At 41.3% G+C, this 26,000-nt stretch overlaps 1 protein-coding gene across 1 annotated transcript in view; it reads left to right on the top strand.

Annotated features, from left to right (window-relative positions):
* The window catches only part of EIF3H (eukaryotic translation initiation factor 3 subunit H), a 257,025-nt gene that overhangs the window by 51,681 nt on the left and 179,344 nt on the right, over positions 1-26,000 (top strand). Inside the window, exon 2 of the mRNA XM_069220645.1 lies at positions 17,254-17,410. Coding sequence (XP_069076746.1) covers positions 17,254-17,410 — 157 coding nt within the window. The remainder of the gene's footprint in view (positions 1-17,253; positions 17,411-26,000) is intronic.

Below are 26,000 nucleotides of genomic sequence, written 5' to 3'. Positions count from 1 at the left end.
AGAAAATATTAACTTCTGTGTTGGAAACCTAGACTGCATCACGTAATACATAGTGCAGTCGTAACAATGCATTTCTCTTCATAACTCCATCACACAACTAATGGAATTACGATAATAATAAAATTATAACTATAATTTATGTAGCCCACGTTAAGCATGCGATGTCTTCTCTTGATGCATGTTAGTAAGAGGAAGGAATGATGCAGTTCTTTGACTCCGGGCTAGTCTGCAGAGAGGGAGATCCTTTGCATCTGGTCACTTTTTAGCATGCGTAAACTGGTACTAATAAGGAGAAATCTTTGCTCAGACCGTATTAATATGTGTTAAATGACAAAGCAGTCAAAATAATGTTGCCACTGGATGTGCAGCATAATTTGTACTTTCTAGCCACGTAATCCAGGCACCTCTACCACATATGTTTGTCCACCATTTTCTGCATAATTCCAGTGGCCCTGATATAATAGGTGATCTGAAGAGAAGACACAGATGCACAGAACACTAGGCAAGCAAGTGGACTTGTTGAAGCATTTATTACCAGGTAAATTAGTGTAGAAAGTAGGTTATCAGTCATGTATGTGGCATTGTCCCACAAACGGTGTGATTTTCTTTATGTAATCAACTCATTCCCTGTGTTTCTTCTGTTTCCAGCTGACATACAAAATTCTGAGGAACCACATGGCATCACACACAAAACCATGACAAGGTATGACTTCAGGACAAGGAAAGAACAAAGATAGAGACATAAGATAAACATATTATCTTCCCACCATTTGTTTTGCACATTTTTGCCATCTCTATGGTGCCATAAGAGGCTGTGGCACCCCTTTTGCTGGGTTTTTAAAGTTCTCACTAACTGGGATAGTGGTGGTCTGGGCTCATTGTGTTAGTCTTTTCCATGCAGTGATGGTGTGATACACCATTCAAAGGCTCAGATGGTATCACCCTGGATGATCAAGGCCAAGCTAGCACCTTTTGGAATCAAACATTTAATCCTTGCTGCCACACAGATCCTTACTGAGAACACATTAGGCCTGTGGGCTACCATAGCCCATATTCAGGCTACCTTCATTTAAATGCCGGGACCTCAAATTTCAAATATTTGTAATGTGAACAAAATGTGTGATGCAGTTATATACAAACCCACTTGATGTACACAATTTTATTTGTCAAGGGTCTTTTCATCATGGCCCTGTGCAAGCCATATTATAATAACATATCTATGTTGTACCATCGACAAATCTGGACTCGTCATAGCGTCGATTTGTAGTCTTTCTTTGTTGGCTTGTACAAAAAAAGACTTCAATCACAACGACCCATTCAGGTCATGTAAGTACAAGCAGTGGCTGGTCCTGGTGGCCGCAGTTTGTGATACAGTTCTTCAGTTTAAGACATCTCCTGCCCATGGAGTTGTTACTATTACTGTCCATAATTGACTTTGGGGTGTAGTTGAGATGGGTCTGTACCCATATAAACAAACACATCTATATTTCAATAGACCCAGGGAGGTGTGTTGAAGCACTGAAAGGGACACCAGTAAAAGTAGGAGTAAGAAAAGGGCCACTTGGAGTCAGAAAGATATATTCTCATCATTGATTTTCTATGTACTTGGTAACCACGGCAATCTGAAATAATACGTAAGTTTACATCAAATGATGCATGGGAACTTAGTGGAGTGGCTACATGAAGCCTGGGGTTGGAAGAGAGGAGAGCAGGTTAAACATTACTGGACTGTGACAGACAATGCTTGGATCAATATACATAGGAGTCCAGCAGGTGCTTCTTTGGCAGTGACTGTGGGCAGGAGGGGTGGTGGGATGGGTGCATGTATTTGAGGTGGGGCCTCTTCAAACTGGAGCAGTGCTGTTCAAGTGCTGTTTTTGACAGCTCTTCCAGAAGTGGAATTTGCAATGTCGCAGTAGATGTGAGGGGACTGTCAAAGCCATGGCACCAGTGAATTCAGAGAGGAGGAAGTGATGGAGTTTGCTCCACTTTGTGCCCGATGATATACTGGTCCTCTCACTGTGGCACCCTTGTGTTAGCTTCTTTGCGCCACAGGTTTGGGAAAATGGCTGCCTCTACTAACTGAACTCTATTTGAAGAGGCCCAATATGCATCCAGAGGGTAGATACTTTTTGCTCTCTAGCTTAAGGCTGTGAAGTGGATAGGTCTGGTGTCACAACTTCTTTTTCACCATTTTGGAGACACCTTTTGCCATCTTCTTGCCTAGAACTAACCTGTGTGTTTGGTTGGTGACCCTCCGGAGGTTACCGAGCACATGCAATCACCCAATGTTAAGCTTTAATCAAGTCAGTTGGTTAATGCACCCACTGCAGAGGTCTTGACAGAACGAGTATGTCACAGATTACAATCCTGACATAGCATTTTCACCTCTTCATCTCTGCAAGGTCGATGAAAATGATTTATAGAGGTTTTGTTAAGAATGGCACATGCTTTGCAGTGCTATGAAATGGCAGAACCTTTATTACCAAGCGCTATATTAAAAAAACAACAACAAAAAACTAGTAATTCACAGCTTGCCCTAACATGCACCAAACAAAGAACCCTATGGTAGAGGACGTGGCGGAAGGGCGGGAGCTGCCGACTTTGGAGTTGGGGAACACGGTTCAAGTCTCGGCGCCGGCTCAGCCTCCTGTGATTCTGGGCAAATCAGTCAATCTCCCTTTGCTACCAAAAATGAATGTGTTGTATAATGTAACTGGTGCTTATGTAAAGAACTGTAATACCTTTGTATTGAGTTTGCCCTATATAAAACATAAATCTCTCCAATACATTTGTGTCAAGTTCTTGTTACATAAAACTGCAAAAAAAACAACAAAAAAAAAACTCTGCAGACCCCAAGATGCTTGAAAACAAGGAAGAAACATGCTGCCAACATATCAAGAAGAGAAGTGCACTGCTATGACTTAAAAAGGGCTTAGAGCCCGCCCTTTGCTTACAATTTGTGGGATTGTGTGGCACTCTTCTTTACAGCCTCGTAATTGGTTACTGAAGACCTGGCTTCAGCCATGTTTACTTTGTGTAGCAGGGACCAAGCACTTGTTCATTCAGCTTAATGAGTGCCAGTCCGCTGCTCCTGATGTGATGGAGGTACTATTTTCTTCTTTTTAACTTCTAGTGCTGTGCAAACAGAAGGCTTGTGACCGGCAAAAACATACTCGGTCGGACAAACAAAATTGCAAAGTTTTCTTTTCTTTATTTAACTGTCTTTTATTTTACGAAGTCTTCTTTTCTCCCTTGCACTCTTTTTGTTTTGTTTTTGCTCGTGGGAGCTGTTCTCAAAAGATGACGATTGTCCCGTTCTAAATATTGCAAAGCAATGTTTCTGTCTGTGTGATTTCTGAAATTATGTTTTAGCACCAAATCGTGCAGTACACCCCACTCCAGTCCACCCCGACAATCCAATTCACTCAGATCCACCCCACTAAAAGCCACCCCACTGAAATCTACTTACCCCAATCCACCACACTCCAGTTCTCCAAACGCACCCTAATCCAATCTGCCAGAGTCCAACTCACCTCACCCCACACCAATCCACCCGGCTCCAGTTCAGTCCAGCCTACTCTATATCCATCCAACTGAATCAACTCAATCCAGCTCACCCCAGTCCAATTCATAACAGTGCACCCCACCACAATTCACCCCACTCAAATTCAATACACCCCACCCACACCAATCTAGTCCACCCCACATCAGTCCAGTCCACCCCACTCCACCCCAAGCAGCCTAATCCAATCCGCCTCATTCCACTCCATTCCACCCTACTCCAATCCACGCACTCAAGTCCATTTCACCCAGTACAGTCCACCTTGCTCCAATCCAGTCCAGTCCACCAAAACTCAATCCACCACACTCCAATCCACTCCAAACCATCCAACGCAAATTCAGTCTACCTTAATCTACCCCTTGTCAGACCAGTCCACCTCACTCCAGTCCAATCCACCCCACCCCACTGCACTCCAATCCACCCTACTCAAATTCACCCAACCCAATCCACCCCACTCCAAAAAATCTATCTAATCAGTTATCTTCAAGTCATTCCACTCCAGTCCATTTCACCTCACTAATCCACTACACTGCAATCCAACCTACCCCATTCCATGCCACTCTAGCTAAATCATCCCACTCAACCCAATTAACCTCACTAAAATCCAATCCACCCTGCTCAATGCAATCCACCCCGATTAAATCCACTCTCTCCAGTCCATTTCCATCAACTTCACCTCAAACTAATCCAGTCCACTTAATCCAGTCCTCTCAGTCCAATCCATTCAATATAATCCAGTCCACCCCACTCTACCCTAATCCTCTCCACACCCTTGTTCAATGCAGTCCAGGCCATTCCAATCTACCCCGCTCCAGTCCACCGGAGTCCAGTCTAATCCACCTCACTCCTCTCCACTCCAAACTATCTCAATCCACCTCACCACTGAGCTCCAAACCCTTGCATTCAAATCCACCTCACTCTGCACCACTCCAGTCTACCCACCCCAGTCCTGTCTACCCACCCCTGTCCTAGCACTCCAACCCGCCCGCCACACTCCACCACACTGTAATCCACACCACCGACCCCCCTCAACCTATTTCAATCCACCCCACTCCACCCAGTCCAATCCACTTCACCCACTCCACCTGATTGCACCACATTTCACCCCACTCTGTGCCACTCCACTGTCTGCTGTTGAACCACTGAACTCTGGTCCCCTCTACTCAGCTCTACAATACTCTAATCCCCTTCCAGCACTCTCCGACACTGTACTTCAGCAAATCCACTGTACTCCCCCAATCCATTCTAAGCCACTTCTCGTCACCAACTATTAGCCATGCTGAACATCAGCCACACTGGTGTACAGCATGGCGAAAGCACATTGTCAAAGCCAATAGATATTGGCTTCGTCAATGCTAGTTATTTTTAGGTTACAGCCTTCCAGATAGCGCAGCTGTCTGTGTTGGCTAAAGACATCTTGGGGAGTTTCAGAAAGTTGACGTGGGAATGCATTCCGCCTATTGATTGCCATTGGCCTTATGGTGTGTAAGTCATGTTGTCTTGCTTTCCATTTGCTGGTTAGGCTCTCCAGATTATCTTCGTACCACCTCTTGCCCAAACCTTATTTACCAGTATACTTCGGAGTGATCACTTTCTGTAAACCGACCTGTAAATCATGTCATGTCACGTTTGCTGTGCATTCAAAGACCGAGGTCAAATGTCGAGCTGTATTTTCCAGAGAACTCTGTTTACTTTGCTTTGGACTGACCTCAAAGGGAAAGAGAAATGTAGATTACTCTCTGCATGGAGCCCACTGATGCCCCTCCTATGCTCAATTTACGAGGCTGTAACATAACTCTTAAATATCCCATTGTGTAACATGTGAAAGACAGATTTATTTTTTTGGCACAGAGACATGTGACGTGCCCAGAATCACAGAATGTTCCTGCGGCGACGCTGACCCTGCTTGTTTATTGTACAGGATTGTGAAAAGGGACATTGCATTGAACGCTTTACAGCCAGGTAGCATGGTGCTTCATGAGAGACTTATATCTCTCCCACTCATTTGCTTTGAGTCTTTACATATTGCTTACTGTCCCTCCAAAGCACATGAAAACTTAACAGTCTGGTAAGAAGGTGCTCCATGGGAAACCTGTATCTCTGGCAACTTAGACTGCTCCCAAGCAGTGTACGTGCATGTGATTAGTAGTACAAAATCTTTATTCGACTTTCAGCAAGTCATAAAAGACATAACAGTCATTCAAGATTCTCCAATTAAGGTACATACATTTCAATATATATAATAAAAAGTCGAGTAAATAAAACAATAGAAAATATAAAAAGCTCACAACAATAAAACGGTCTGGTATATCAATAAATAAATAAGAACCCTTTCACAATAAGTTATAATTCAGTCACCTCCCCCATAAATTTCCTGCATGTGATTAGTGGCAGGGCAGCCTTCCATTCGCAGATACAGTACAGATAGCTGGGTGCTTTTCTGATGCATTTTGTCCCTATTGTAGATCAGCAGGAGCAGTACATTTTTCCTTTTCTTGAATTTTCACACTGTTTCTTAACAAAAAATAAGTGGAAAATTACTATATTAATCAACTGCTGTTTTTTATTTTTTATTTTCAGTCATTTGACAGATGTCCTCTGTATACTCATGTTCTGCTGCAAAGTTTACCTTTTATATTATGTTAGGTTGTGGGAAAGGCTTCCTTTTTGCCCTGATCACCCCCAAACATTTGGACTGATAACCAGTCTCGGGGCCAGTGCTGTGTGTAAAATGGTATATGCAGATGAGACATAATTATAATTGGCTCTGACAACCTACCTGTAAGTCCTTAATATATGGTAGGGTATGTAGATTTGGGGATCCCAGTATAGATAGTGCACCCACAAGTGCACTGCTGTGGTGTCCAGTGTCATTTTAAAGGCAGGCCTGCATTGCTGGCTGCTTTTAAGTTAGTTAATCCCACATTCGACTTAGGAATTAAAAGTACTTCCTAAGTCCTAAACGACCTTATTTTTACACGTCGCCCCTAAGGTCTGCCCTGAGTGCCCCCAGGGTTTGGAGCAGTGTAAATATAAGCAGGGACTTTATTAATAACTGTTTTATAAGCCCTGGTGATGGAAAAAGTCAGTCGCTTTCTCCCATTGTCAATGGGCTCCATAGGCTAACATGGAGAAACTTTTTTTAAAAAATAATAAAGTCCTGTTTTTAAATATAGATGAGCTAAATATAGCCGGGTTGGTACCAAATGAAATGTTATAATGAATCCAGCAACTTGCCAATGTTGAATTTAATATATCATAGGGAAAGAGTTTTAGAACTCTTCTGAAAGTGACCATATTCAGCCCTGTAGTGCCCTTTCCTGATTGGTCAGCCTCTGGCAGCCTGAGCCAGGCATCCTTCATGAGGTATGACATGGCCTGAGCTGAAACAAGCATCGGATGGGTGGAGAACTGCTATAGCAGATGGCTGGACAGGATGGGGGGGGAAGAGTAGCCAAACTGGTCTTCAAAGGATCTAAAGCCACTTCGGCCAGAAACTGGACCTCCCCCATTTTCTTGCAGCCCCAGACAGCCAGGGGCCCCCTTGTTAGGCTAGGAGAGGGGCTTGAAATCAGTGTGTTAAGGATGACCTACCCACACCAGTGGGTGAACTTGGCCAGATCTAAACTCTAAAACTGAATTTTTGCCATCTTGGATTTTTTTTTTTTTAAGAATGTTGCTCCCAAGGGATTGATTTTTGTTTTTGCCACACTTCCCAGGAAGTGGTCACTCAAGAGGGTGATGGCTGCACTCTATGGGACAGGAGCACCCCCTCTGCTTCCACATCCGGGAGCAAGTGTAAATAAGGCAGAGCTCCCCCACTGCTCAGATCTGTATGGGAAGAAGATACTGGAAGGAGGAGGAGGACTGGCCTGCTGGACCCCTGGCCTGCATCTGGACTCAGCACTCAGAAGGACTGCACTAGCTGCACACTTTGGGCTTCATCAAGAAAATGACTTTTCCTTGCTTCTGCAACTCCAGGAGTGGACTTCCTATAAGCTACAGGTACAAATGGGCTAACCAGAGTCCCCCTGCATCAAGTCCTACAAGAATAGCCCAGCTGACCAGTGGCCATTTAAGGATTCTGACCAGGTGCATTCTGGTAACTGAAGCACCAACTTCCATGGAGCAACTTTGATCTTCTGGAACAGGTTTGTGGACGTTTTGGAGACCCAAAAAGTACTTCTGGAAGAAGAGCCAGAAGTTTGGGGGGAAAAAAAGCTCCATAAGTGGACAGACCCGATGTCAAGAGTCAAACAGTCAACTGCGACTTGGCCTGAATTTCAGGTTTGTCCTGCTGAAACGATCCAGAGTCCCACACTTCCAGGATTTGACAGGGGGCTCGCAGAAAGGCAATCCAAGGATATGGCATCGAAATCGGCTTGCTGAAGAGGACCGTCCGACATTGGAAGAAAAGCTCCAATGAAGTTTTTAAGTGCAAAGGTAAAAGCTTGACATAGGCCTCCTGCGCAGTGTATCTGAGAAGGGCTCCATCGCTGTCGGCCTAAACTTTGACTTTGACCTGGTCAAAGAAAATCTCCTAGAAATCTTCCAAGAGTGAAGGTAAAACTTTAACCGAGGGCTCCATTATGGTCGGCCTCAAATTTTTTACTTTTCCCCGGTCAAGTGCAACCAGATGTCCCCTGTTGGCGCTTTTGGTTTTTAAGTGTTAGAGAATATATATATATATATTTTTTTTACATTTATTCTTTAAAAACCCATATCTCAGGTTCCCTTCATTGATTTTTAGTGTAATTTTAAAGATAGAAATATTTTTATTTTTATAAATTAGTGTTAGATTTTTATTCTGTGTTGGGTTTTACTTATTAACTGTTTTGTTGTTACTAAATGGTTCCTGTCTCCTACGTTAAGCCTAGCTGCTTGTGGGCCTTGCTACCAGGGGTTGAGCAAGGATTAAGTTATTGCCACCTTCACTGGACCTTGTGGGGGTTTGTGGCCTATTGCTAAGTATAGGTACCTATCTGTTCTTACCAATAATCCACTTTCCAACACATACATGGTAAATGGACTTAAAACTTCAGTGCAGTTTTAATAACCAAGTCTCAGGGCCCACACATTAAAAAAAAAAAAAAAAAAAACTATCTCAGTCCCCATCTACTGCCAGCTAGCCTTTCGCTTAGCCTTCCCTTTTCACCTTCACCAGGGAAGATACAAACCTGATGTGTGGTTTGTAAGTTCAGCAGAGGAGTCTTCCTTCAATGTTATCCTTGCATAATGTATGGATTGTGTCTCTTGAGCTGTATTAGTTTGCTCTTACTTCACAGCTCTGCTGGTAATCATGGTTAGGGGGTACAAGAAGCAAGCTAATTTGGCTGTTCGGCACAAGTCCTTCTAGGGGTGTGGAATTCCTATAGCCTGATGCCCGGGACACATTGTTTTGGCTCAAGGGCAACAAGTCTTCATGCTTATTTTGTCCTTGGGAGAAGTAGGCCCAGACCCCTGCAGCACAAACCCTTTGGTTGCCAGTTTACAATACCACATTATGGATCAGTAAAGGACATCATCTGCAGTTAAGGTAACATTTGTGTCCATATGTTAATGTTGTTCAACTTTGTATTTATGGATCATTAATGCAAAGTCTTTAATATTAGGTTGACCTCTCTAAGGAAATGTTGTAAGCTCAGAGTGCACCACCGACAGTGGTTCCAGTATAGAAAATGTGTGCACACATTTGCAAAGTTTAACAATATGAGGCTATGTATTATGCTCCCAGAATGCGCTGTGGTTTGATGCAGATATTTGCAGAAGCTTGATAGAAAGATTGGCAATTCTTTGCTTTCTGATTAAAACGTTCAAAAAAAAAATGCAAGCATGGACATTTTTTTTTACTAAACTACTGTGAAATGTAGGTACCATTTCTTTAAAGCATCATTAATAAAATGTGTTGAAGCATGCTAGTATTTAAAAAAATAATAATAATAAAATGATTGTAACCTTCTCACTAACTTGCAGCTTTACTGATAAAACTATCAAATGCATTAATCTGTAAAAAGTGTGTTTCAGAAAACATTTATCATTTGTGCATCACCAAGTAAAGTGTTCTGATTATTATTTTATTTTTTTATCACAGAAGTACAAAAAATGGTCTTTCACAGCTACTGAAATATATTTTGAAAGTTTGTAAAGTTGGCTTGATTATATAAATGTTGTGTGCTAGGAAAAAGCTGATACCAAAAGCCTTTCACTTATCATATATCAGACAGTTCACCTTACAAAATCCTGGAACTCTACAGTCACAAGGAAAAGTATCTCCATTGCAAGAAGACAAACTGACATTTCACCTCTGTCCCTGAACACAGAGCAAATGTGACTAGAATAAGATTTAAAGGCATCTTAATTGCTAATTAAGTTTCTGACTGAACAGAACAATAGCTCAATCTCATAAAATAAAACTTGCCAAAGCCAGTGGAGTGGATTTTTTTTTAGCCCTGAAGAGTAGACTGCTGTCACTCACAGTGAAGCCAACTGATAGAGACTTTTATTTCAAACAAAAGGTCTTGGATACCCAATTAGGGGCCCAATTATTAAAGAAAATCACACAGATGCACACATAGTATATATCCTTGCATTAGTGCAGATTTATGTCTTTCATGAATTCACAATTTACAGAAGTGGGCCTGGAAACCATACTCCTAGAAAGTATTTATCCACCCTTACTCTGTATAGGAAAAGTTTAGAGAAGTGCTGCTGAAAACCCCTAAAACATGCAAGTAGGTTTGCATAGACCCAAAAGTGCACAACAGCCCTAGAACTATTGCTTATCCCGGCCTTATCTCCAGCCTCAGGATGTAGATCTGCTGAAAGGTGCCAAAATTAGGAAGCCGTTGGTATTCAACCCTGCTATAGCATGAGCCCTGGCATAATCAGAAAGTTATTTTAATCGGAGCTCTTAAAGAACGAAATTGCTGCCATAATTTGTCGCCGCACTACATGGCACCAAAGGGACAAGTGGATTATTTTTTTTTTTTTTTTTTACAGGACAAGTAGATTTGTGAAGCAACCTGTCTCATGGTCAAGTAGATATTTTTTAAATTCCGTACCCCTGTCCTGCCTCTGTCTTTTTCAGAGAGCTTGCACTCAGTCCACTCTTGTTTGTTTTGCAGCAATAAGCTGCACAGTTTCTTCACTTCTATGTTGTGCAGATTTAGCCTCATATCAGTTTGCCATTGGATTATGGCTGTCATAATGTCAACAACACTTTTGTAGCGCCTTACTATATAGTATCAGAGAAGACTCCTATTTCATGATAGTTATCAACTTTAATAAAAAGCTTTGTAGCGTCTGCAATATTTTAAGAATGTACATTCTGACAGGATGTTGTTACTCTTTTTTTAGAGTAATATCCGCACTTCCTTGTTGTTTTTAGTCTGTTTTTGTGCAGCCTGCATTTTTAATTTAATTATCATTTGATCTTCTATATTTATTTTAATTTTTGTAAGTTACAGTACATTAAGGAGACTACAGTGGGAATTGTGAAAGCTAGATTACAGACATTGGAAGCTAAATGTGTAGATGCTACACTTCAGGACATAAGTGCGTCTTGGTGGCATATGTTGGGCTTGGATGGCTCTGTCTGTAGAGTAAGTTTTTAATAGCAGACAGTTCAAGCAGCGTCCCCTGGAACAAAATAGGTCTTTGCATGATAGTGCAGGATGATTGCTCGTTTGCACAGGCAAAGCGAAAGTGTGATGGTGATTTATAGGCACATGATTGTAGAACATATGCATCATGCAATATTGTGAAATGGGGCGTATGGTTGAAAGTGACCTACAGGCTTTACTTCGTTAGCACAGGAAAAAGATAACTTAAATAGAGGTGGTAAATAAAAACAAGCATTGACAAATACAGTAGATCTCGCCTATGCAAGATGTATTGGTTATGTCAATGTTGTTTAGCCATGTTGCACAACAGTGCGGCTGCTATAAACATGGCTGAAGGTTGGGGGGTTAGCTATGGCGCGGCCAGTATTTAACATGTCATATCACTCTTATTTTATACTTTCAGCTGCTGTAGAACATAACTAAAAACACATTGATAACGTCAGTAGATACTGCATAAACACCTATTGGCTTTGCCAATGCTTGTTTTCTCTTTGAGGTGCTTTTCTAAATGGTGGATCGTTGCGCCAATCGGCCTTGGGCACCTTGCATGTCTAATTTGTTCTGTAAACATTGTTGAGTGCTGTTGACCACAATATTCCTCAAAATTATGATTCAGTTGTGTGGATGCTACGCATTGTTTTGTGTCATCTTAACCCCTTTTCATTACAGCATGTACGTTTCATCTTTATCGTTCGTTTTCTACATTTGTATTTTCACTCCTGTCTAGCAGAAACGTTGCCAATTTTTTAATTCCTAGTTTGTAATTAATTCCACTGTTCAATTGATTCTTCTCACTGGTGGTTGTAACTTTAATTTTCCAAGTAAGTATTTACAGCACTAACTCAACCCCTTTGTCATAGTAGTAACCCATAGACCGTATTACTTGCCTTTAGCAATTCACATGTTCAAGCATGAGCACCTCTAAAAGATGCTTTAATGATGCTGCCTCCCCTTCGTTTAGGCCTGGTCGTTAGCCAGTGAATTGTTTGGCCATGTAAACACAGCCTTCGGTTTCCTGAACTTGGAATGTGCGCAGAAACTTCAGCTAAGTTATTTATGCAAAACCTGTTTTCACAGAATAGCAGGGCTGAAATCCATTATGGTAGTTGGTTCGCCTACAGACATGAAAATCAATAGTGCTTTGTTAGCAGCAAGGACATGAAGCTTTCTTCCGTCATGGTTTGCTAGGATGGATTAGACCTAGCTGAAATAAGGTCCACTTGTTGCGCTCGGCTTGGCGCGATCTTATCTCCTCAGCGCTCCTCTCTTCCTCTGCCCGTTATTTCCCCTCGCGGACATTAGTCCCCGAGGTGTCTTGTTTGAATGTAATTACCGATTGGCAGGGATTGAGGAAATGTGGGCTTTGGCGTCCTGAAATAGGCCTTCGCCGATTTTATGGAAAGCTGGTGCTTTAAACAAAAACACGGAGTTAAAGTATTAACAGTGAGGAATCTTAGCGCGCAATTTTTTTTTTTTTTTTTTTTTTTTTTTATATACTTCTCGTCAATATTCAGAGACTCTTGGTGCATTCTAAAGCCAGGTGACCCATCATGTATTTCGGTCTATTTAATCAGTTTGCGAGGTGTTGCTCATCGAAAGGGATATGCGTTTTTGTTTTACTCGAACTTGCATATACCAGTAAGTTATTTTTGTTACAGGTATTGTATTTCCTATTTTTTCTTTCATTGTTGTGTTGATTTCCGCCATAAGCTTTAGAGTTGAGGAGCCAGGGCTTTGTTACGCTGGCCTTTTTCCCCTTTTGGCCCGTTGCATCCTTATTGTGGCTAGGGGGTACTGTGTAGGCCTATACACCGGTTCCTGTTCGCAGTAACCACCTACGTCCCTTACTCCGCCTGCATATCAAGGCATCTGGCTGTAAAACCGCCGTACAACCCACTGTAGCCACGAAGCATTGTTCTTTCCTTTTGTAACTTAGCTTCTGCTGTGTGTAATAAACATCTGGAAGTTCTCTAGTCAGTGCGTGTCAAGCCTCCTCATGAAGAGGTGAGCCATCTTAATGGATGGGTTTGTTGTCCTTGCTTCGTTTTGCAGGAATGATGGTTAGGCCCAATGCTTTAAATGGAAAAAAATAAGTGCAGGTACTCACCAAAAAGAGTGGTGGACTGGGGTGGGCATAAGGGCGGGGCTAGGTTTTTGGACATTCTAAGCTTTGTATGCCAGAAATCTGCAAGCACTAAGAATGAAGGATGTATCTGTCCATGAGTTATTACACTAATGGCCATTTATATAGTACTTATATAATAAGTGGTGATTATTAACCAAAGTAATCCTTCTTTAGCAGTCTTAGAATAACAATGTATTGAGGAAAAAACAGCAACATTCCCAATGTATGACTTGCTGTTTTCATGTATTTCCTTGATGCAGGTTCATGAATCATTCAGCTATATCCCAAGGATTTTAAGGACATGTAACACAAGGATCTCTGCAGCAAAAACAATAACCAACTGAACTACCTACATAAACAAATCTGTGATCTGCATGTTTCATTCTGCGCCTTATGGCAGACACATTGATCCAGCCTTCCAGGGGGCCTCTGCTAGAGCCAGTTCTGTTCTGGAGAGAGTCTCACCCTGATGACCTTGACTAATTCTTAAACAGATTGTTTTAAATAGTGTTTTCCATTAATATATTTTTTATGTAGGTGATGTTTGCATTTCATAGACAAATGTTGTGTTTATGTTTAATGCAACCGCCATAAAGTTTATTGTATCTCAAAACAGTACCTCACACATGAGAAAAGGGAGGGAGTCACAGAGATTATAGTAATAGTGAGCTGATGCTGTGTTACAAACTTAAAATCACGTCACTTTCCCAGAATAGTAGATGTAAACACATTCAGAATTTTGCTGAGTGTGTCTGCACTGACAGTGTCCTGGCCAAAGAGGGCACAAAAGAGCTGAAACTAAATTCAAAGCTGTTCCAAACAGGGGCACCCTAAATAAGTTTGGCCAAGGGCCACGAAAACCTTAAGATGTCCCTGACTTAAACATCCATTTCATACTCTGAATCACCTTCAGTTTCACACAAACACAAGTTCCACATTTCATTCTCACAGGCATAACTGTGCTTGCAAACTCGCACACATTTTGCTTTTAATTTCCACCTCTCACATGCTTTCTCCCATTGTGAAGCATTTTCGTTTTTGTCTTCCTCTGTCTTTCGCTTGCAGTAAATTCTTGAGACAGAAAAATAAGTGGCGGCCCTCGAAAAGAAGTGCTGGTGCCCCGCACCGGAGAAGAAACCACTGGTTCAAATTAAGCACTGCTCACATGTTGTCTTCTTTACACATACACTGCCGGACAGTGGCAGCTATAAAAAATGTTGTAGATCCTGCACCAGAAGCAGTGCCCTGAAGGATTCAGAATTCACCATAAAAAAAGTACCAAAAAAGGTCATTGTTGATCTTTTGTTCCATGCATAATGTGTGCGGACCCCCACAAAATATGTGAGCAGGGGCTGGTAGTCTCAAGTGGCCTCCTATGTAACATTCTCAATCCATCCCTGATTTTTACAATACATGCTTTATTACTGAGATTTTTTTATATTTTGCGTAGAATGATAAAAAAAAACTACAAATCCCAGAATGCACAGGTTTGGCCTCTAAAATTAAAAAATTTATGAATGTCACATCTTCCATGTAACAATTGATTTGGATCTGGTTTTCCATCTAAAGCAAAAGGTTGCCACTTGTAGAAAGCTAAAAAAAAAAAAATCCTTTGTTTTGCCTCTAATGTAGTTTTTCTTTGCGGTTAATCGGGAAAGATGGTGGAGAGGGCAGGGATTTTCGTACATGCAAACGCCTTCACTTTAAAACGCTGATGGGTGAAAATGTGCTGGCATTTTAAACAACGGGTTTACTAAACAAGCTGCACTGCGCTGAACAATGCTCCCACTCCCCTGCCCATTAGGTTTCACAATCACCTTTTACCCTCTCCTTTTAAGCTAAAGATAGCGCCCTGCAGCCACACTCCTCCCCTCCCCATGTAACTTCCAATGCAGCTCAGGTAGCTCACTGAGGCCTAAACACAAGAGCCGCTGCTCCGGCGCTCTTACATCAGCTCAGCCCGGCTTCCACCCTATGAGAGGCATTTGAAACTGAAACTGCTGCCCAGGCAGGAATTCATGAGCAGCACCACTTGTGTCAATGCCAGGACCCCCGTGAGTACCAGTACTCTCCTTCTCAGAGGAAAAGTTCCCGTACTCAAGGGGAGAAAATAAAAAAGTGCCTGTACTCCGTACCGGTGAGTACTGGCCCATTTTAAAGCACTGGTTAAGCCATTGCTCATTACGTTAGCTCTTGTATTGTAAAGTAGGTGCCCGAAACACTAAGCATGGCAGGCTGAAGTTTAACATCTACTTACGCGATTGTGGTTGATTTTGAGCATTTTTTAGATTTACAAATATTCCTGGACTACGCCTGGTAATCTTTAGCAGTCATAAATTCCCAGGAATACTTATAATATGGGAAATTTAATCGGACAGTTTACTTAAGTCGAAGCTTTTTTTTTAAATTAATAAACATGGAGGAATGTGCGTTTGTTCAGGTATTTTTCCAGAACTAATGTGTTGTAACGATGCTGCTAAGACCTTTTGCAGTTCTGCTGCCTCCGACTTCCATCCCAAAGATATCGAAGGAGGTTCGGGCATTTACTGAGGAAGGCAAAGAGCCATGGTTGGATTTCTAACCCGCGGTGACCTCTAGCGCGTGCACTTCATACACTTCACTGTGGCGCACAAGTGTGCTGGCTGACCTGTAAGGCTCTAGAGCAGTACACAGCTTGGGCACTTTACCACGTGTTAAAGATGACTAGGGAAACATTTGTATGTGTATTAGCCTTGATAGATGATTTAGAAACTTGACACGACAAAGGACCAAATGATTATACTTGGGAACAGAAGTCGGGCTCCAGAACTGCAACGGTGTCAGCAGTCTTTCTGCAGTACATTAGTTCGGGGGAAATCGGGCAGTGTTCCGGACTGAACCCTACAAATTGATATATGCGAGAAACACACTAATTTAGCACTCTATCAAATATACCATAAACAGTGCACTGTTTTATTAGGCTTTGTCTGAAAATTGGCAACACGTTTCGAGATTTAAACAATAGGTAGTTGCTTCTTCAGGTCCAAACGTTTTTATACGTGTGATTATGAAGATTAACCACATCTACTTTTTCGGTTTGAGGAACAATTTAGAGAGTAATCAGCATATTAAGGCAGGCTCTTAAAATGATTCCTCAACCGAACAAGTTGATATTGTTAACTATTGTAACCCTTGCAATAACACGTGAAAGATCCCTTTGCCCTGAAGGTGTTACCTGCTGTTGTTTAAGTACTAAAACAGGTTCCTTGGAAAAAAATGTACTATTTTCTGCACAAAAATCAAATGGAAAAACAGTTAAATATTTCTGGACTATTTGCTAGAGTGGTAGATTAATTATTTACCCTAATCAGTCTTTTTTTACAAATGTTAATTATGGTTGTGCGCAAAAGGTCAGATAACTTTATTTCTAATACTCTAGATTTATTTCAGATACCCAAAAGTGCCAAATGAGTAGTGTCTGTGTATTAATGTATGTATATGTATATATGTGTGGCTGTGTGTATGTATAGGTGGGTGTGTGTGTGTGTGTGTGGTCATTTCATTGCCTTAAATCCCAAGATGATAATGGTGAAAAACTAGCGGCATATAAGCTAATTATTTTTACACATTTATTCACCCTAATTATATCTAGAGTGCTAATTGCAAAAGTATCCATATTTGCCTAAAATTATCTCTTTTCAGGATTTTTAAAATGTCGTTGATGTGCTTTGGTGAACCAGATAAAGCCTGCTATTAAAATGCTGGAGACCATGGAATGTTCATTCATTTATGTATTTTAATTATTTTCTTAATGCTGACATGATGTGGTAATTCATTTAATTACCACTGATAAGTAGTCCTATTGCAAGCCGATGCTGGCAAAGGCTGTTGTAGCATATCGGGTACATTCTTGAAAGATTTGACTTTTAGTGATTTATTTATTTTTTTCTGCTTGTTTTCAGGTTTTGCTGAAAATAATTAAACATTACCAAGAAGAAGGGCAAGGCAGTGAGGTGGTCCAGGGCGTGCTGCTGGGGCTTGTGGTAGAAGACCGACTTGAAATCACGAATTGCTTTCCGTTTCCTCAACACACTGAAGATGATGCAGACTTTGATGAAGGTAACAAATGCATTAGGATGTTTTCTTGGCCACAGTCAAATAAGTTATCCGCTATAGTATGCTTGGTTGTATTTCATATTGTATGAAGAACTTTATGTGCCTATAGAGTAGTAGTTGTGTCCAAGACTTCCAATTGAGATTTTGTTTGTACCCTTCGTTATTGTCGCTTGCTGGTGCTTCTGGTCTACGGCTCACACCCAGAACTGTTCCACCCAATCTTTAGTAAAGTAACATCCAAAAAATTAAGGCCTAGTCATAAAGAGTATTTAATCTGTCTGCCTCGACAGACAGAGAGAGATTGTGTGTGTGTGTATTCTGTATAAGCACCTGATGATTTGGGTAAGAGCCACAGATTTGAATTTTTTAATTTATGTAGCCCAAAATAAGGTTGTCTTCCACCCTTTCAGTTTTTTAAATCTCTCAAGACCAGGCAGCTCTGAAAAGGAAAATCCGAGACCGCCAACAGGAGTCCTTCTTTTTTATTTTTTATTTTTTTATATATAACTAGCATTGGCAAAGCCAATAAATCTCGACTATGCAAAAGCTATTGGCTTTGCCAGAGTGGTTTAGCCATGTTGTACCCCAGTATGTCTGATGTTTAGCATGGCTACAAGTTTGTGGAGTAGGGTGTTGTATCAGTGTTGTGTCTTAGAGTGGAGGGGCATAAAGTAGTGGAGAGGAGTGGAATGTCTTAGAGTGAAAAGGAGGGATGTAGAGTAGCGGGGGTGTTGTGCAGTGTTAGAGAGTGGAGAGGTGCGCCGTGCAGTGTTGTACAGTGGAGAGGCATGTGCCATGGAGTACAGTGGCCTAGAACGGCATAGTGTGGAGCGGCATGAAGTATGTATGGTGTTGTAGTGCACTGCCATTACGTACTCATTTTCAATTGAAATGACCACTACATTTGCAAAGACATATAGTTTTACTGATTAAACTATCCAGCGCACAAACAATAATGTGTGTTAAATGGCATCACTTAGTGTACCGGTTTGTTCTGAAGTATTCAAATGTTTCCAGCACACTAAAGAATTACAAAAAATGTGCTTAATTTGTCCCTTCCTGATATATTCTGAAATACTTGTACAGTTCATTTACAGATATTTAAAATTTGTTTCGTATTAGAAAAAACCTTTAGTAAATACATTTGTAGAGTACACAGTACCCAAAGGTGTGACGGCGCTAGCAAAAACAAGAAGCTGCGACAAGCATGGACAGCAAATCCAAAGGTTAGAAAAGTCAACAAAAAATCAAACGGGAAATCAAAAAAAAAAAAAAACCTTTTCCCACCCCCACATTGTCAGATAAAGCCTCTCACTTTAAAGTTGAAGAAAGAAAAATAAACACCAAGCTCTCCCGGAAGACAGAGCCTGACATTTGACTTCTGATCTGGTCACGTCTGCTGTGCATTCAAATGACAGAACACAATTTAAAGGCCTGTTTACAGAAAGCAAGTACTCGTGGAAGAATACAGTGAATAGGCATGCTCCATAAGAGGGACAAAGACATGGTGAACAGCCTAAAATAAATAAAGACAGCAAATAGAAAGCAGGTAAGTGTGAATTACAAACCAAAAAGCCATGGGTAAGCAATGGGCAGAATACATTTCATGGGAAGCTTTCAAAATGTCCCCAAGATGTCTTTAGCAAACAAGACCGCTCCGTTACCTGGTAGGCATTGACCTAAAAATGGTATTTGAAGTTATGCCCAGCCCGTGTTCCTGAATCAACAGTTGGTACCTTACGGTTCTAATAAAAGCAATAGGGTAAGAAGATTCATGTTTACAAACTGAGTTTGTAATTCATTAGCAGCCATTAATCCTTCTGGAAAGTACTATAGCCGTAGCTAGGCTGTATAATACAGTCGGGGAGCAGGTATTGATTACGATTTCCCTACTTTCTCATAACCAGGTTCTTGGAAGCCAGCTATTTTCCCATACAGGTGGAAGGATACTTCTTCATTTTGATGATAACTTTAATCCTTATGCTTCCAGGCTGAAACATTGACTGTGCAATTAAACCAGTAACTGAATGTTCTTGCAGAAAAGGAAGCTGACCCCTTTCAGAAGATCTCAAAATAACTATGGTTTTGCCTCTGATTTTTATTTTTTATCTTTTAATTTTTCTTGGCGTATTTTAAGCAGCTGTCTTATGAGCAGAAATCACTGAACACTGCGCCATTTACAACAAAAATGCGTATTTGCTCATTTGTGAAAAGTTGACAATTTCTCTGTGCTCTTCGTATATGGCCTGTTTGCGACAGTGTTTCCTTATTATTGTGCATTAAAGAATGTTCCTGTTAGATAGAACGGACCGTTTTGATTGATCCTCGCTTAATTATTTACACTGCAGCAACTACACTTTCAAGTAGATCATTAATTGCTAATGAATTACAAATGTAGTTTGTGAAAATGCGATGACATTTTTGAGCCTAGCAGGTGTTAGGCCAGTCTCTGCAAAAAGTAAGAAAGGCCTTTAATCTTTTTTTAATGCTTTCATCTGAGTTCAAGCAGACTAGACTTAATATTTAAATGGTTATAGGTAATTAGAATCTACCTTCAGTAAAGTATGTACCAATTTCACCTGACACTACTGATGCGTGGACAATTTAAATTAAAGCAAATTAACTGTGTCCGGGTTTATATGAAGATGGCGAGCGACAATTTTTGACATTTAACAATTTTGAAACCTTTAATATTCTAATGCATGTTTCATCTGGGAGTCCATGTATCCCATATGTCCTTACCATGTAACTTAGCAAGTGTTCTGATGGGTGAGCCTTTTCCTGTTTATAGAAGATAGAGCCCGGGATCAAGGGTGTAGGTTTGGGAAGTAAACTATCAAAGGGTCCAGTGGCCGCACCAGAGAAGACCTGCTTCTGTATTGTATAGATTTTGAATTTTGGAATGTTAAGAGAAGAGTTTTACGACTTCTGAGACCTCTTAAATCTCTAGAGATGTCAAGAGATCCACTAGCTAGGAAGAGGTATTTATATATGTAACTCATCATATGAGGCAACCGGTTTCAAATCTAATTCTAGCTTTGATGAGGAGCCTTTGGAGATCGTGGACCATTAAGATGAAGTGGTTGATTCTACTTGCAGATTTAACAGGCCTATATCCAAGTATAGCAGTGATTAGATTAATGGATGTCCTATTGTCTTCTGATAGTATAGTGCTTTCGAAGGCTAGTCTTGCGATAATTAAAAAATTGGCACAGCTGTTTCAAGATGGTCTTTGGGGGAGGGGGGCTAGATGACGGAGACTCTTCAGGGCGAGAAGCTGAAAGTTGTCAGGTTTTGCAACCCTCTTGATAAAAGTGATTAGTGTGCAACCTGAGCCTATTATGAGCATAAAGATTTTGTATATGGGCCCGGTGTTAGTGGAAAAACCCTCCAGTTTCAAAATGTCCAAAGGACTGTAGGGAAATATATTCTTGAGGGTGGTTAAGTGGATGAGGAATTCCATTTTCTGTGGGGTTTACGAGAAGGAAGTTCTCTCTCTGTTTATAATTGAGATTGGTGGCTTCTTAGAATGGCATAATCTTTGATCAGTGAGGGTTTTAAGTACCATTGGGTGTTTTCTACCTATGGCTGCTAGGTAGGTTTGCTCTGCTAGGACACCATTGTAATTTCCTATTTGCCGTAACTGTTACTTCCTTAAATCAAGTTCTTCTATGCAGGCTTCTTGCACTGCTCTACAGAGTGGACATATGGAGATGAAGAAGAGAAGAAATATTTTCCTATCTAAAACCCAAGATTTTAATCAAAATTACATGTATTCCATCAGTCATCTGTTGGACGTGTTCCCAGTGTATAATGTATTTAAATCTTACATCAGTAACTTCTGGTACAAGTATGCTACAACCAAATTTTTATGTAGAGATATTACTGGCTGTTATCAATCGTGATTCAAAGCAAGTTCCAGCATCGAAACTGCAACCTTAACGCTATTGGGTGAAATGTCACTTCTCTGTCTACGTTAGGAAAGAATGAGGCACTCAGTCACCTCAGTTCTTCTGAGTGTCTTTAGTAACAACATAGAGAGGTGAGTCATGCTTACTTGGGCTGCTTGACCTGCCTGGAGCTTTTGTAATGGTTGAGCAGAGTAGATTACTCCAGGCACTTGAAATTGGATGGTCTTTCGGGAAGGTTTTAAGCAAGTTCAATTTCTTCCTGAGCAAGAGATCGCAAATTGTGAGGATTGGCGCCCATGTATCCATGACTTCCACCCTGATGTGGGGCTTCCAAAGGCCCTGTCCCACCTCTTTTGGTCTGAAATTCACCGTCATTGTGCCAATGCAAGTCATGTGAGTAACACTAGAGGGTTGAAAGTGCCTTGTTCCACAACTTTTGTCCCTGGTTATTTCAGTAACCGTTTTAGCAGGATCCATTTGTCAAGGCCTTTGGATAATGTGGCAACAACCCAGCATTGGAGATTGCTTTTCGGACAAACCTCTCTTTCTCCAGAGATACTTGCTCCATCTTGTAAAGTTCTATAACATCAACTAGCATCCAATAGTAGGTCAGTACCATAGTCACCTTCCCACTATCTTCTAGAACTGCAAACACCAGCCAAGGTGCCTTTTCCATGACTGCTGCAGTACCATCAAGGGTGAGCGTGGCTCCTTTTAGTCTAGATCACCCAGTTCCCCATGCTGCCCACCTCTGGTGCCCCCTCTCTGCAAGAGGCCACGTGCAGGAACCCAGCATTGAGAGTGGTACTACTGTGTAACAGACAAGATGATTGAGGCCCTCTCCACTTAAAACACTGGGACCTCTAAACCTATGTATGTGCAAGGGGTTATCTTCTGCTCACCCTCTAAAAGTAGCACTCTTTAGGCCACAAGACCTCAAGCAGACTTAGGATGTGTGGAAGAAACCACATAGCTAGACCATCTTCAAGTTTCTAGACAGCAAATGTAGGCGACCTAAACACAGACAAATCTTTGTCTCTCTCTATCGTTGGTTATCATGTCCAAATGGCAAGACTTTGTCATCTCCCAGTATCTTCAGTCTATATCCCAGAAGCTGTGCATCTCTTGGGTCTGTCGAGCAAATTAGCCAATGCTATCATGGCAAACTAGGTGCTACAGAAGTGGCACCAATTCTGCTATTGCACCATGCAGTGGTAAATTCAGGCAAAAGAAAATCTGAATGAAAACTGATGTCCCTGGACTTTGTTGACTTCACTGCCTTGACACTAATTACCAGTTATTTTCGTGCAAAAGTAGAGGTGACTATGTAAGGGGGTTTGAAGTTGTCAAACTTAAACCCATATGACCAGTATAAAATAATCAACTCCTGTTGGAGGTGAAGGATCCATGAGGCCATCAGATAGTAGAGGACTGTCATTGTCAAATTCCTAAGCGTTACTCAAGCAGTATGCATAGGCCAGAGCACAGTCGTCTTTCCAACAAGCAAAGATGTTTGTCTGGTTTAGAGTTGAAATGGCTACTGAAACAGATTCCGGTCCCATCACTAGGTTGTGTTGATACGGACAGCTTTGGCGCCTGCGGAATCTGTAATGGAGCCATCACATAGACAACATCCTTTTTTTTAGTTTGGATTATTACAAGTTTGTTTCTCAATTCACCTGTAGCCTAACGTAACTTGAGTTAATGGTTCCTTGCAGACTGACCAAGGACTTTCTTGGTTAGACTGTGATAGCATGAAACGCCTGGAGACCTTCCTGGGCCGTAGCATACATTAAGTGCAACTGCTCCACTTGAAATAATTTTTGAAGAAAGCAGAAGGTCACATAGCTAAATTAGCTTTTTAATTCTTCAGTGCACAGCTCCAATGTGGTAATCCTTTTAGGTATTTATGGACCATGATTATGCGTTTGAGAGTAATGACTGAATCAAAAAACAGTTTGTGTATCACATTCACAGAGTTGAAGCAGATTAAAACACAATTTTGTTACTTTAGTTTTTTTGTATTCTGATGTACACACACTTAAAAGAATTATTAAAATGGAGATATTCGATCAGTCCCCAAAGCATTAGTTTCTGTCCAAGCTGTTATTAGCACTCTGCTGTAATATCTCATGAAATTACCAGCACATCATTATCCAAGTCAACCCTGGTGGATATTTTCCATAGAAAATGGCCCAGAATTATGCTGACATCTGAGGTGTGGCCTGTTCTGACAGGGCCTGTAAGTGGTTAAGCCATAATCTAATGGTAATGCTGTTACCCTGTGTGACCCATGCGGTAGGTAATACTGACTGCGATTATTACCACATGCAGTTGGGAGTTGTAATGAGGACTTGAGGCGACCCAGTGATTCACTGGCTATTTGGAAGTGTTTGCATCATAATCTTCAGTATTGTGCATCCTTAAAGTACATAAGGCATGCCTAACTTTGACCTACTTAAAACAAAATATATCTATCTGTCTGTCAATCAATCTATCCTTGTGGCGCAAGCAGGTAGTTCTAGTTAGGACCATGCCCCCCTTCCCCCCACCCCTCGAAAAGGGGTTTTTGATACCTATGTTTGGCACTGTTTGACAAATCTTCACAAACTTTTCCAAAAAAAGTGGCCTGGTGATTCTTTGTGTGCATGGAAAGTTTTGAGGAGAAGCGTGGGCACAGAAAAAGGGGGCTCAAAGAAAGTTGCATTTTTCATGTTAATTCCCATAGGATCTGTGAACAGTTCTACATACTGAACCACTGGACAGAGTTATATCAAATTTGGCAGATAGGTAGCTGTCGGTACACAGATTGTGCTTTGTTAATTGGTGTAAGTATGTTCAGTATGTAAAGCAGGTCCTGCTGTCAAAATCCAAAGCATTCATCCAGTCTTAAGGCTTCCCCTGCAGTCCCATGTAGCCCTTAAGGACAGTTTCTTTACAAAATAAAAAGTGTGTGTGTATGTATATGTGTGTGTGTATGTGTATATATATATATATATATATATAATATTTATTGGACCACAGGGGAGCCCTTGAGGTCGCAGACCTTCATACTGAGCTTTGGGGCATCGAGTCCAGCTTGACTCATTACCTTTTTTTTTTTTTTTTTTTTTTTTTTTTTTTTTTTTCTTTTCTTAATTAAAAAAACCATGCATTTTTGCATTCTTCATTTTAATTTGGAGACTCTCTCATTATAAGTAAGTCACATCGAAGCTGAAAAAAACTTTCTTTCTTTCTTTCTTTCTTTCTTCCAAGCAGTTCTCCCACTCACACACTCACTTAGACACTTATGCACTCACATCCCCTGTCAGACCCTCACACACCCACTCAGACTGTCACACAGCCACTCAGAGACCCACTGCCACCCTCATGCACAGACCTGCACATATACTGACTTCCTACTAAACCACTAATGTACACACTCACACTCGCACACACTGGCAGCCATTCTTACACCTAGATACAGCCTCTCACACCTATTCTTACACCAAGAGAGAACGGCCATGTATCCTTTTTTTTTTCTTTTCTTTTTCTTTTCATATATATGTGTGTGTGTGTATTTATTTATATAAATATATAAATATATATATATGTGTGTGTGTGTTTGACTTGTGTAGCTGCAGATACACATGCTTTGCATATATCGCCATCTAGTGTTGGGCTTGAAGTGTTACAAGTTGTTTTTCTCCTAAGATGCTTTTTTCCCCTGAGTCACAGGATCGAGTGACTCCTCCTCTCTGTGATAGTGCGCATTAGCATCAACTCCATTGTTAGATTGTTTTCTTTCTGCCTCGCGCGCCAGAATTTTCGGTTTGGAATTTCTCTGAACATTCTATCTTTTCTCGTACCGTCTGGATTGGTTCGAACGTGGTTTCCTTCTGCACTCTATCTGAACGCACAGTCGGGATCACTTAGTCTCTTTCGGGCGCCCGCACCCTTTTTGGGCCTCTTCAGGGGTACTGCGTCATAGGCTCATGGATTGGACTCCATTCAGATTCTGTCCTCGCTGCTACACCAAGTTTCCATACACCGACCAGCACTTGGTGTGCAATCTCTGCCTTTCTCCTGACCATCGAGAAGAAATCTGTGAGGCTTGTCCGTCTTTTCAATCGAAGAAAACCTTACGTGATCGAAGGTTAAAACGATTGGAGATGGCATCAATTCACAGAGCCCACCACCGACATCCTTGGCGAAGAACAGGCACAAACGGCCCAATCCCAGATTCTGAGCAGGACAGCCAGCCTATATTTGCGGCACACTACGTGAGCACACCAGCCCCAACCCCAAAAAGTAAGAAAAACATGCAAGGCCTTGGGTGCATCACTGCTTCTTAGCCATGGTTCCACCTGAAAACAAATGATCGTCGACCGACCCTCAGGTTTGGTGCCGATAAAGGCCAAGACACTCACTCAACAGGCTACCACACCTGTTTCGTTGTCTGGTCGAGCCGAAAGATGCAGGCTTCCTCCTCTGAACCGAGTTGATGTCCTGCTACATTGGAGCCGAAACAAGCACGCTCTGCTTTGGAGCCGAAACATTGGAGTCCATTTTCAGAGCCGAAAACATCTTCCTATACAGAGGAAACCGGACTTTTGACTTGAATGAAGCATGTTGCCAGGAAACTTACATAACATTCCTTTAAAAGCACAAAATATGCTTCAGAACAACAAGACGATGAATCA

The sequence above is a fragment of the Pleurodeles waltl genome, chromosome 2_2 (assembly GCF_031143425.1).
Source record: "Pleurodeles waltl isolate 20211129_DDA chromosome 2_2, aPleWal1.hap1.20221129, whole genome shotgun sequence".
In the NCBI taxonomy this organism is placed as follows: Eukaryota; Metazoa; Chordata; class Amphibia; order Caudata; family Salamandridae; genus Pleurodeles; species Pleurodeles waltl.
This window is presented reverse-complemented; position numbering and strand designations above follow the sequence as displayed.